A 14,001-nucleotide genomic window follows, 5' to 3' on the forward strand; every position below is an offset into this window, starting at 1 on the left:
AAGTAGACCTGTGCTTGTTTAAAACAAAACCAAGCCCTACCTAAAACCGGGGCAGATGTGAAACACTTCAGCCAGGTTGTCCCTGTCACAAAAACAGGGATCAGAAATACGTGCCCCATCAGCCCCAAACGTTAACATTGTAAGAGGCGAGCACAGTGAGATCGCAAAGGCAGAGAAAACAATCAGACACTCCTCTCGCACAGGTTCTTCCACAGGCATGGGGCACCTGGCTATCACTTGTGGCTTTGAACTGATTTCCTCATCAGGCATTCGGACTCAGCCCAGCACCAAGGGAATGCTAGATGCACAAGAGGTGTGAGAATGACAGCTTTACAGCTACCAGATTAGAACTGCAAATTATCCAAGATGTAGGGCAAGTTTCTTTAAGAAGAAAAATTTCCACGTCCATATACCACTGAGGAATCCATTCCAGATTTTCACTAAGAGCAAAGGCTACGTCTCATTCTTCCTTTTCTTGGGGAAGCTGGAGAGAAGGGACACACGAGCAGATGTGGGTCACTGACATAGCAACTTGCATGAATTTTCTTCTCCTCTCACCCAGTTTTGGTTAAGTTTTGTAGTGTGGCATCTACAGAAAAGTGGCATCTACAGAATTCTTTGCCTGAAGATTGCACTCTGGCTGATTACAAAGTGCCTAGGATGCATCAGGGTCATTAGTGCAAAATAAAACATCTCACAGGCATGCCAGGCAAACAGACTACCCTTCCTGCAACGGCTGTCAGTGCTCCAGCCTTGTCCTTGCCCTGCTTGCAAATTCATAACATTTAGCGAAATAATACTTCTAGTGTAAACATTAAACATCAACAAGCCTGGCACTACTGCCCAGGCATTATCGAAAAAACCCCATTTGACCAGGAAATAAGCCCCAGGGTCAGAAACAGGCCTAGAGCATTCTCAGACCTGCATGACTGTCTGCTTCCTGTCCTGCACAATGGGTGCATTGCAAGGGAACTGCTTCCAGTAATAGGAACAAAAGTAACTTTCAAGGTTGCACACTGAACAATTACTTTGCCAGTTGTGCTTTGATGCCAAATGGTTCAGTTTGCCAAATTTAGCTCTTTTTCATTTTAGAAGCTTAAGGAATGGAAATAAGCTGCTTTGTATACTTTCCAGGGAGGGGATTTATTGAATGACTGCTTGACAAAGCCCAGGACTACCCACTCCAGTATTTGACAGCAACCCTTGCCAAAGGATGGTACCAGACATCCAATAACTGAGGAGTACGGCTCTCTTCCCTTCCTGTGTTTTGCATCATGTCTAAAATAACTACAAGGGAATTTAGAGTATACCAGTGTAAAATCTTGCTTGGCTGCAGTGGTGTGAGAGTTCAGAACCTAGCTTGCAAAGAACAAATCAGAGGAGATCTATAATTAGCATGCTCACTTCTATACAACTGGAAATGACTACACCTCATGAAAGTGTTTGGTACAATAAGCCATCCAGAAGCTTCTATTGCACCTACCTCTTCTATACCAAAATCAAGCGTTACACGAGTCTGTCATTGTTCAGCAAAAGAACTGCAACAGGTGAGTGCAAGCTTCATTCTAATTTACATTCTGAAGCACAGTATCATTAAAAACTGAAAACAGAATCCCAAGCTGAAAAATGGGAGGAAGGGGGGTGAAGAAAGAGGAGAGTGAGCAATCAGATCAGACAAATTTAGTGTTTTGAAGCCACACAATATTTAGCTTTTCCTTTTATTTGTTTCAAGTTTTGGTGTAGAAAGTATGTGCGGATGCTAATGCAACCTTCCCCGTAAGTGCTCATTCTAGCAACGAACAAAGTTTTGGTGTGTTCAATTTGGTTATAAATGTTTCCTTTAAGTGAAGACCTGTAGTGCCATTGAAACCAAAACTTTGTTACTGTTGGCAAAAAAATAAAGCAACTTTTCTTTACAAGCATTTTTCCATTTAAATAAAAACCTGAAGCTTTTCCATAATTCCTTTGGTCTTCTCTCACCAAATTCCATGTACCTCAAGACAAGCCCTCTTTTGGAAGTTCAGCTGAATCGCAGTGAAGCTGCTAAAATTAACAGAGAAGAATTGCTGTGTAGAGTTTCCCCCCTAGTTTCTTGGGAGTTTAAGACTGAAAGACATTACTGATGCCTCAAACAGAGGCTTCAATTTGTCTCTACAAGAACAAGAGAAAACAAAATCCAATTAGAAGTTCCACTGAAGGTGCCTGGCAAAAAATTATCTCCATAAAACGATGTTTTACTTCCAGTATTTTTGTATGCATTGTGTTGAGTTTATTCCCCTCATAAGGAAACAAAAGTATCAGTGTAAAAGCACAGCTAGGCTTTTAAGGTAGCACCAGGACACCTACACCCAAGTTGTCGTCTTGTTGCTGCTAGGCCTCTTTTTGATTCACATTCACAGAATCACTTCTTGTGCAAAACAAGCAGTCTAAGGAGAAAGAATGCCCTCCAAGTTCTAATAAAAATTGTAGAAAAGAATCCAAGATAAGCCAACACTTTTCTCCTCCCCATAATTTATCTGCAGAGGGAGGGGGGCATCTGTGCGTAGACAGGATAGGCAAGCCTGACATTTAGGGAATCATTGTGTTGGACAAGGGATGTCTGCTGGTAATGAAGAACCAAATCCTTAAGTGTGCTGTACAGGTTATACGGTTCTGCAAACCCGTAACCTCTTGGAGTGCTGTAGATCACACAGTGTTTCACTTCTCCATCAGCTCTGCAAGGAAAGAAACCAGGAGAGTTTAACATCAAAGGACAAACCCAAAGCGACAGTCTATTAACAATTAACTAACGCAGCAACCCTGCCAGTCACTAAATTACATAATGGAGGACTCAGCAGATGCAAGTTGAGGAGATTAATATAGTCTGTGAAGAAACAGTGCTTCAGGGCATGTGATTAAATACTCTTGCATAATAATCCACATAAGAGGCCTCTTCTATCCCAGCAGTACAATTCCCTACTGCATTGTTCTCCAAATGTTTCTTGGAGAAAAAAGTCAAGAGCTTAACCAAGAAGATAAGCACCTGAAGTCAGCTATGACTTTGTGCTCAACTTATCTGGAAACCTTTCCACTAAGCAAAGATGCCAAAACCCACAAATTCTTAGGACCTACAGAGTATTTCATGAAATGCAGCACTAACCTTCTGTGTGCATTTTTTAATGTTAAGCATGGCATGGGTTCAAGTTGGTTCTGAAGTCATAGTGACTGAGTCCTTAACTTGGCAAAGCAGTTACTGCAACACAGTATTGCCAAAGCTGCTAGAAAAACTTATCTGCCAGAAAGATCAAGTATTATGTAATCCCTGTACCGGAGCCTATTACAATCTAAGCCACATGTAGGAACAGGTAACATTGTGCCATCCCTTTGCTAGCTTGTAGTATGATACCAACCAAGCAAAAGTACCTGATGAACCCATCACTTCAGTGACTGTGACAAACAGTATCTTGAACATAGCAGACACCACAATCTTCAGTTACCTTGAGGTGATATACCTTCACATATTCATTTCTCGGACTTGCTTTCAGAAGCAATTAACCTCATGCGAAATAAATCAGTGAAAGCCATTTTGCACTCCAGTACAGGCTTGAAGGGCTTTTAGATAATGGAATCAAAGTATTTCTGACCTCCATTACATCAGCACAAAATGAAGTGAAACACAAGAAATCAATGCAAGGCTGTGTGAATGTCATAAAAAATACTGCTCACAAATAACGTCTCCTCTGAAGCATCACCGTTATCTTAAACATACAAGAGAAAGCATCTAGAATTGGCCATGCCTGAAAATGAGAACGGAAGATGTTACAGCTCTGTTTTTCTTCTTTCCATGTGTTCCTTGGCAGCGAAGAATATGGGAGAATTTGGCCTTCATTTACTTACGGCTGTAGAGCTTCAAGTTGGGATACTTCAGAATTTTGTACTAGCTACCGTGGTGACTGAAGAGACTGCTAGGACTACAGTTATTGCACATTCAAAGCACATTTTTGCAACAAAGCTTATACCATGCTAGTCTTCCTGCAAACATGCAACATGTTCCAATGGGTAGGCCTAGGCTAGGCCTGGCTTTTGTTCTCCAAAATAAAGAGCTGTGGTAGAGATTTATGAATTGACTAGTTAGAATAAGAAGGAAAATAGACTTACACCACAGAACAAGCATAACATCCTTTCTTGCTACTCTCTCGAATTAAAAATGCTCCATCAGGTTTCCCACAGAGCAAGTCTTCTGCTTGGATACGGTTGAGATCCCCAACAAACCAAGTTTTCTCATCATGATGTGGCAGGTTTTCATCTTCTTCATTCACAAAGTACATGCTGAAAGAGAGAATAAACTTAACTTAACCAGCGGTCAGTAAAGGAGTTAATAAGCAGAGTGATTTATTTTTGCAGAAATCATTCAAAGAAATGCCAGAACACACCCAAGTTGGGAGGTCAGGCTCCTAATGGACAGATATTAAGGGCTTCAACTTAGAACTTAATTGTTCCAACCTTGTTTAATCCTAAATGCTTCAGCAGAGTTGCTGCCTCACATGACATACAGTTCCCCTAGAGAATTTCTCCCTTTTTCTGCAGTCCTTCCTTTTTCTACAGTCATTTATTGAGAAACTGGTGTTTCGTATTACCAACCCCCACAAGAGAAAACTTACTAATGGAACACTTCTCAGTAAAATCATATGTATAATGACACTTACTCATCAATATTTTCATTTTTGATCCCCAGCCAGTCGTTTATTCGCTTCTGTCTTACCCCTTTGTGATTGAGCCATCTGCCAGAAGAAGAGAGCATTAATACGTTACTTTAGAGTACATGTACGGGTTTTCTTACTGAGCAAGCTGAAGCTCAGACACAAGGTCCCACAAAGAAACAGTCTGGAACTTAGTTTGTTCTCCAGTAGCAAAACCCATAGAAAGACCATAGATTCCATAAGAGTGCTTCCTTGCATCATCTTCTGAGATGCCCCCTTTACTGGGCAACAGCAAAGAGAAGCCATGAAGCAATCTCTTAAATAGAAAAAGAAGATGGTACAGCTGAGGAAGAGGTACTGCCTCTGCACAGTGCAGGCCAGAAAGGAAGCGGAATACAAGCAGGATACAAATTGCGTCTCTTGGGAAAACAAAATGGGTATTGCCACTGCTTCTTCTAACCTCCTAACATCACCTTCTGAGATAGTGTATTTCCCTCTGTCTTCTGCCGGAATCCAAGTGCACTGAGTCCAGCCCAAGGACATTAGGAACTGGGTAACAGGGGTGTCAGTGAAATCAAGGGTGGGTATGAGGAACAAGTGCTGCACCCAGCACAAAAAGTACTAACCTCTGTTGTATCAGCAGGCACAGGTTTTGTTTATAACTCATTTATCTTAAATGTTTTATTTACAGGAGTTGCAGAATGTGCACCTAGTTGCGCCAGGCTCTCTTAAGTCTGACAACAGCATAATAAAGGAATGAAGTCATGAAGAGGCCAACCAATTACTCAGACATCCCATGCCAGAATGTAGTACCTTAGCACTCACGGAACTTTGGTTATAAAAAGAAAATTAAATTCCCATTATCCTGATAGAAACAGTCATTAATCAGGTTCATCAGAGACACTATTCTGAGGTACAGGTCAGGCTTACTTACACAAGATACTGATCTCTGATTTTGCGGAGCTGAATTAGGTCAGGCTTGATACTATTCATTTTCTTATCAGTCTCCCTGTTGTCCAGAGCTTGTTTCTTCAAATCTTGTTCCAGGCGCATTTTACTATCATGGATCTCACCCAGGCGTGATTTTAATTTTTCATAGTTCATCATTATCCTGCAAACAAGTTTAATATTTGAGAGGTAAGGCCAAACCAGTCTAGAAGGACTGAACCTCACCAGTAGCACTTATATAAGAGTATCACAAGAACTACTGTAACAGCAGCTCCTCCCTTTGACTGCCTCATCTTAACTTGAAAATTACTGTACGAGTGCCAGAAAAGACCTCTTGCCAGAAGGCCTATCACCCTTTTGCATAGTTTGAACCTTCAGTTTACCTTAATATATTTCCTTCTGGCAGAGATGCAGGAACAAATTATCTCTAGGAGGGTAAGCTAGACCAGATTTCTCCTTCACTGTCAGACTCACTTTTTGGTATATCAATTATGCAATCCCACCATAGGTATCAGTACTAGCAAGATTTCAAATGCAGACTTCAATTACTGATCAAGAGCTACCAGGAAGTAACACTACCTATCTCTTCATTCAAGATTAGTTTGCAGGCTTGGTACAATTCAGGAAAATAATGTATTTCCCCCGTTAATTGATCTTTAGTCAAAATGAAGCACCACAATCGCATAGTAAGATTTTTACAGGTAACTGTTTTCAGTCTAAGAATCTCCTTGAGGTTACCCTGCCATAAAGCATTGTGTCAAGTTAGGCAGCATAGCTGGCATTTCTTTAAAGGCCCAGATACAGCTTTTTCTGCCAGTATCTTCAAAGAAGGGCAATTTCAAATGAGGCCCTTACTGAATTTCTGTTAGATGACCACTATCCACTACCAAGTAGTGGCAATTAAATACTCATCTTCTTTGAAAGTGACTAAAACTGACTATGGACTATGAGATTTACCAGATCTATGCCCATTTTGCAGTTTACAAGTAAAGATTTTTCTGAATTATATTCTGAGCAAATCCAAATAGAAGTGGGAGAAGCAAATACAGCTATTATTTCCCGATCTTCATCACAGTATCTTGATTTACTGAAGTTAAGAGAGAGAATAATCCAGAGATCTCCCACCTCTTTTGTCTACAATGCAATTCCCTGACAGAAGAGGGCTTTACTGAAAGTTCAGACACCTTGGGGGAAGGTCTCAGAGTAAATACTGAATTTACAAAGTGGTTTATATGATGCAATATTATATAAAAGAATTTCATGGGAGTGTCAATGTGGACACTAGTTCTTCCTTGTAAGCAAGCACAACTTGAGAGCCTACCGTTCAATTTCTTTGTCATTCCCCTCCCTGCGAAATCGCTCAATGTATTCCTTGCTGTATCGCTCTTGTGAGTGGCACTGTTCCTCAAATATCTTAATAGTTTCATTAAATGCTTCAATTGCGGTCCTCTTCATCTGAATTTCCTATGTGAGGAAAGAGTCCTTCATTATTTGTTCATGATACAGATGACAATGCAAGACTCGAGTATGTTCCCTAAATTGACTGAGAAGATGAACTTTTCTCCCCCCATAAGTCAAAATGTGATTAATCAGTTTTAAATTTAGTCAAATGTCCGAGTAGAGTCAGGGAAGTATAGGGAAGACTTACTCCCTGTAAGTCTACCCTCCTCCCCCACATGATGCTCTCTATTAGGCTGCAAACCCCTCAAATATTTTAGTCGTATTTTCCATTTTAGTTTGCAGGAAGACTGCCAGCAAACCTTCTCCCCATCTATGAACTATCTTATTTTACAAGAAGCAGTCTAAATACTGTATTCACACTTCCTTAATGCATAATACCTGGTATCTGATTTGAACATGACTTCACAAAAAACCTGGACAAACCCCTCTACAATTCTCACTGCAGCATACAGCAGCTGGAAATACTCAGCAGCCAAGGAAGAAGTCTGCAGTGCAATGCTTGTAGGTGATGGCCTTCTCCACCGCTCTACCTTACACTAGGAAGTTCAGCTCCTCTTTCTTCCTTGCCCCACACCATACCTCTAGGGCTATCAGCAACAAGTAATATTCACTGTTTCCATCAACTTTGAAGCCACCTTGCTCTATTCCACAATTTACTAAGTTTTTTCCTTGTGTTTTCTGACCTTGGACTGCCTTTATTAGCCATAACAGGTTAAAATAATTTTCTTTACCTTTTAAACAACAAGAAAGAGACTCTACAGATAGCTAAAGTAGAACCAACCTGTGATGTTCTGGTATATTCTTCATACAATTTGTCGTACTCTTTACTCTTTTCCTGATACTGAGCATGGTATTCTTGAAGCTTTTTACCTACTGCATCTATATTATCTTCTTTCACCAACTGATCCTGTACATACAAAAAGCTATTAAGTCTTCAAGCAAAGCAGCTTTTCCTTAAGAGTATTCATTTTTCCACTTATGCACATTTGCATTTTACAGCTATTAGCATCATTTTAAGCAGGTTTCTACAGAACACAAATACCGTATCTAAATCCCCCTTCCTCCATGCAACAAGTTCCAGAGATACAGACAGTAGGAACTGGAACTATGGGACACCAAGAACTATGCCAAAATACTAAGCTTCCAAAAACAAACTACAGCTTAGGTCTATGATTGCTATCCCCCGTTGGAGAAAGGAGGAAGTGAATTGCTTGGAATCTGAAGTTAAAGATCAGAGGTTTTTTTTCCAAAAACCTCTGCAGTTCTTTTTCCTTAATGCAAGACAATGTGTCGGGCTACTGAATAAAACTTTAAAAAATAGTCTTGAAAAATTTAGACGGCTATGCACAGAGCGAGCAGCTGCATGGCTTACATGTGCTCCAAGGGCAACACTGTCTAGAACAGTGCCCCGTGGATCCACGAGGGCCCAAGGGGAAAAAAAAAGGCTTCTCAGGCTAAGTCTGCTGCATGTCAGGGTTTCACTTCTCTATTGGACTGCTCAGATGGAGACCGGAAATTTGATAAAATGAAGAAGCTTAAACGGCTAGACAATTTGGAAGACCCATTATTACAAGTAAAGTGAGGTCAAATGTGAAAAGTCACCTTTTTTTTTTCAGTTAAAAAAAAAAAAAAAATCAGGCTTCATATAGAGAAAACAAAGCAATTTTTTTCTTGTCTGCACTAATAGCTACTGGGGTACGATGAAGATCTTACCTGCTGGTACCGGGACACTGGATACATCAACTTTACATCAAGCTTCGGGTTATACTGAGCAAGAGACTCATTGCGGTAGTGGTTAATCAGTTCCACAACTGAATTAAATGTCAGTGGATCAGAAAAGCCATATTTTCCATCCCGATGATAGATCTTTATCAGTTTATTGTTGCCACCCTTCCTGTAAAGCGGTACAGTAATTTAGAGGTTTTACTGTGTACCTCCTATCCCTCTTCAACACTAAGGCTGTTAACAAAGACACCAGTGAAATTCCTGGACAAGTGGCTTTGACACTGTACACCTTCATAGTGGTTCTTTACATACTAGCAGATATTGGTAGTTTAAGAGTCAATACACACAGAATTATCAGCAGATGTTATTTGAACAGGAGAAAAGCCCAAAGTAAATCTCTTCCTATGTGTTCATTCTGAAGTCAGCTTATGGTATTTAAGATCTAGCTTTGCCAGAAGTTTTGCAAGGGAAAAGGAGGATGCTGAAGGCTGAATAAAGGAGCCATATGAAAACCCAAACCCACAATTTCCTGCAATTTGGTGTCACTAATAATATACAACTGAGTATACATTTATACAGCGATTAACAAGTCTTGAGTTATGGATGCTAATACAGGATACATGAACCTAAACAAAATTCTTCGAGGATTACAAGATGGCTGTAAGTTTAGGACTTTACATTATCCAGATTTATACATTCTAGCGGTTTCCACAAATATAGTGGTTATTTCTTCCTTTTTTCACCAATAGACTGTTTAGACAATATCCTGTCCTTCCTGCACTCTCAATTTTGGTTCCTAAAGACATCTGTGTTCAGCAAATAACCAAATCATGCCAAACCTTAGTGAACTTCAAGGCAGAAGTCAAAGCAGAATTTAAACTGCACTTTTAGGGTCAAACCTGCCATTAAGACAACGGAATTTCGCGGCAAGATCAAATAGCTACCATATCATAGTAACTCCCAAAGATGCGCTACAGAGGCAGTGGCTTATGTGGCTCGCTTGTTTGCCTCTAACAACCAATCTTGGGAGCCTGGCTGAGGCAAGTGGCTGGACAGGCTGGGCAAGGCACCAGCAGCTAGTCACATGAGGTCTGCTGCCTAACTGCAGCAGACAGGGCTGGGGCAGCTCTGGAAAGTCTGCCACTTGCAGACAACTTTAATGAAGAAAGGAACGTGGCTCCAATTCAATATTTCCTAAACTTTAGATCAGAAAGCACAAGATACTCTTTTTACAAAGACACTGTGTTCAATTCTCCAGAGCTGCATGCTGATGAGATACTCAACACGCTCCTGTTAATCAAAGCCCTAGTTTATAAATACCTTTTACCTTAGCAGTTCTGAAACTATGAAGCACTACCGAGTAGCTCTTCTCCCTGAGTCCCATCTAATCTACACAGAGATCCTTACAGCAGTGTTTACTGAGGGACAGGATTCAATGCACAGAACAGAACTGACTATCAGACCTGGCTGATTTATTTGCTCATTCTGTGATCTGCAGTACCTTTGGGAACATCTCTCAACTTGAGGCACGTCAGCTTTACACAGCCACTGGTGTCACTGGTATAGCAACTAGCTACTCAGGGTTTTACTATGTGGACTACAACTGCTCAATGCTTACCGTAATGTCAGAGTGTAGTCTCCCTGCATCTTGGTTGATGCATCGCGCACCAGGAATGTTCCATCTGGCATGTCTCGTAATTTGTCATTTACTTCTTCCCTGGAGAATGGAAAGGAAGGCAAAATTAGAAGTGTTAAGGACACGATCATCTTTGCCACAGGTATCAATACTGGAGCCAGTAACACCAGCATGCGTAAGGAGTTTAGTCTTCAAAATATCAGGCAATCTTCTTTCACACTCAGGCTCTCTAGTCTTTTAGGCCATCTAAAGCAAGTCTGAACTTGTGTAGTTATACTAAAAAATACCAGCTGCAGTCAACTGCTACTGAGGAATAAGTCTCTGTTTAAGCAACAGTAGCGGCTGTGTCTCAGAGTTCACAACCTTTCCCTGTAATCTGCTCAGGTTTTAAAGTCCACACTGGAAACAGGTGCCCTTTGAGAAGCCAGTCCTGACCTCTTAAGAAATAGTCTCTAGCATCATAGCTCAAAGGTGTCTAGAGCTTAGCACAGTTTTAGTCTCAAGAGACTCATTATTGGCTTAACTCCGATCTTATTTACAGCAGTTTTAAACCACTACAACCTTGCTAGTTTCAGTGCAACTTTTCCTTATTTACAACTGAAGCAAGAGGATACTCAGTCCAGAGCTTTAAGCTAAATCAAGAAATCTTTTAGTGAAAGTGAGTACCTCTAAGCATTAAGAATATTATTTCAGCTGAAGAGTTAAGTGTCTTGCCAGGTTTGACCATTTTACCCAGATTACATATCTCACTTTATAACAGCTCCCTCACAAGGTTGTTAGAACACTAAGCACTTTTTAATACAATCATTTGGAAACTGAAGTTTATCAGGTAGCCCCAACATCATCTAAGTGAGGTAGGAAGCCTACTTGAATCTTACAAAGAAAAATCAACAGCAGCTTTTTTGTTCAAATACTAAGGAACAAAAGTATTCTTACAAAATAGCCTTAGTTTTGATTTAGCTACCTGAAAACCATTCTGTTAGTAAAACTGACTCCTATTCAGTATCATGTGCATATCCGCTTACTCCTCTCAGAACATTTTACAGATCGGACCCAGTTAACTCAAATGGCCTTCTCCTTTTTGAATGGATAGATATGATCTACGGGCTTGGGCTTATGCCTGCAAGTTGCACCCTGGAGCTCGTAACAAAATTTTCAGCACAAGTTCTTGACTGAAGAACATGGCTCCTGCCCTGACAGCCTGATGCAGTGCATCCCTGCTGGCTGTCAAATTAGAGTCATAAACAATTCCATCTTTACATGCGTGTGTATCACATTTTAATCTAATAAAGCCACTCCAATGTGATTTGTACTGCATTAGCTCCTGCCATCACGTGCACTGTTAATTGAGGAACAAATCCACAGTCAATAAACTGATACCAATATCAAGCAGTTTTAAACAAACCCTGCCTAGTAGGTTTTGTGATCAGGTTTTGCCACTCTGCTTCAGTTTAGAATTAACAGAAAAATATCACTGCCGAGGCCCTTCAAAAGCAAGATCTATGAGGGTTTGCTTTATAAAGATAAGAGTGGTACAATAAAGATATGAAAACTTTATTTCCCTTCTCAGAACTTCAATGAACTACTGTGGCAAACATGCTCTTCTTGCCGCTATCTGACAAAGTGTTTCAAAGTATTATGTGCACAAGTTTGAGCAATTCCTGATCACACTCCCAGCATGCTCATGTTTCCCCTTATGGTTCCAAATTCTAGACTCTTCAGAAGTGCCTTAAGAGGGAAAACTTCAGTTCTTTCATGCAATTAAGTATATAAAAACTGGCACTTCATTTTCTGAACCTAACCCAAGCCATCTATTTTCTCAAGCGCACAGAAAAGGGTTTCCTTAAGAGGTAAAACTTAATTTATTTGGTATGTATCTGTATCATCTGCTCAGTATAGCTGGCGATGGTTAGCATTTGTAAGAGCTATTTTTATACCACCATGTAATAGAAATTCATACAGATGCAATTTTAACCAAATGTTAAAGAAACAAAAAAATAAGAACGCAACTCCTTTTATTCTGAGCAAGCCTTTTACTGAAAGTTTGCTGAACTGCATGCATCCCAGCATTGTATGCTTACAAAACCTTATTAGCTAGCACATTCAGAAGCACTTTTCTTTTGAACGAAATAATTTTCTCTTTTTTAAAGACTTCATGTATCTGGAGAAATTTAGAAACCCAAAATAACTGTCACCAAGAATGGCAATATCTGCACCACAACAGTAACAACTTAAACACAAGTCCTGAATCTAGTTGAGTACTTTCATTTAAGTGCTTTGCCAAGTATAGTCCTGAAATGTTTCCCTCCTGTAAAATGCTGCCTGAAATAGGCATGTTCTTTTTCTCTTGAATTCTAACAGGCTTATTCTATTTTTAATAACATATATTAATATATTTTGATTAACATATTTTACTAATACTGCTTACCTTGAGATGTCCCCCCAGTACCACTCTGCTTCCTGCAGAGAGAAACTGGAATTGTCCTTTATTCCATTTGTATTGACTGGAGTCATTGGTTTGGGGGGCTTTGGAGGAAGAGCTGAAAATGAAGAACAGATTAAAGAAAGGTAAACAGGAGAAAATATTCACTAAACTGTTAATGAAATATGACAATGAAAAAGTGAGAGAAAATATGCATCTTGAACTTGGATTTCAAGCTCTCGCAAAGTAAATGAAATTCGTAATTTAGTAATTTTTAAAGAATTTTGAAGTCAACAACTGCACTGTGATCCTAGATTTCCTAGTACTCAAACCAAACATGCGCTTGAGGGAGGGGAAAGGGAAGGAGTATGAGGAAACATGAGTTTTTGTTAAAAGGAAGACTGGCTCAGGCATGACTACAAGGGCAATCACCGCCTAAACCTCCAAACAAGTTACAAAGGTGTACTGTGTTTGAAAGCCACAGCCTGGAGAGCACTGTGCACCACTATGGAAAAACTCCAGCTGCTCCGGCATCACCAGCCCTTATGGCAACCCGTAAGAGCAAACGGGTGAGCTCTTCTTCAGAGGGAGAAATGCTGCTAGTGAGAGAAATGGTGGCTGGGCAGCAGTATATCCATCACAGACCCAAGCTTCATGTTTCATACTAGATTTACTGTTTAGGCTCCTGTTAGGAACATAAGCTATGACTCTTTGAATACTACAGGACACGAGGTGATAAAGGAAGGGGATGAAGGAAGGGGAAAGGGGACGTTAGGTCATTATTAGAGTGCCTGCACCACTTTACATAGCTGAAATGTTTACTGCAGGAAAGGGGATGCTACAAATCCCCCAGAGACAGGCAGAACTGCACATCTGTAGGCCTAGTGCATACCTGCCCAGAATTCCCCTATTCTGAATTCAAGGCAAACAGGCTTTTACTTCTGTTCTCAAAACAGGTTACACAATGTAAGGGCATACAACCCACTGAAGCTCTTTCTATTTGGTCAGTTTTTGCTCAAACAACTTTATCACGGTCTTGAATGTAAGCCCTATATCAGGTGTAATTCAGCAGCCACAGGCATGCTCATGTATTGGTGGAGACTTGTCTGTCAGCAGAAATGCATTACACT

At 40.3% G+C, this 14,001-nt stretch overlaps 1 protein-coding gene across 1 annotated transcript; it reads right to left on the bottom strand.

Moving 5' to 3' along the window:
- Positions 1 to 1,966: 1,966 nt before the first annotated feature.
- On the bottom strand, positions 1,967 to 12,986 carry PIK3R3 (phosphoinositide-3-kinase, regulatory subunit 3 (gamma)). Its single transcript, XM_009586623.1, has 9 exons — positions 12,878 to 12,986; positions 10,432 to 10,530; positions 8,802 to 8,982; positions 7,870 to 7,995; positions 6,949 to 7,091; positions 5,614 to 5,790; positions 4,686 to 4,760; positions 4,138 to 4,308; positions 1,967 to 2,714 (listed from the first exon to the last, which is right to left on the bottom strand). Exons 1-9 carry the CDS (start codon positions 12,961 to 12,963, stop codon positions 2,513 to 2,515), a joined length of 1,260 nt encoding a protein of 419 aa, XP_009584918.1. The 5' UTR covers positions 12,964 to 12,986; the 3' UTR covers positions 1,967 to 2,512.
- Between the last annotated feature and the right edge of the window lie 1,015 nt (positions 12,987 to 14,001).

This window comes from Fulmarus glacialis, unplaced genomic scaffold (assembly GCF_000690835.1).
Source record: "Fulmarus glacialis isolate BGI_N327 unplaced genomic scaffold, ASM69083v1 scaffold23551, whole genome shotgun sequence".
Lineage (NCBI taxonomy): Eukaryota > Metazoa > Chordata > Aves > Procellariiformes > Procellariidae > Fulmarus > Fulmarus glacialis.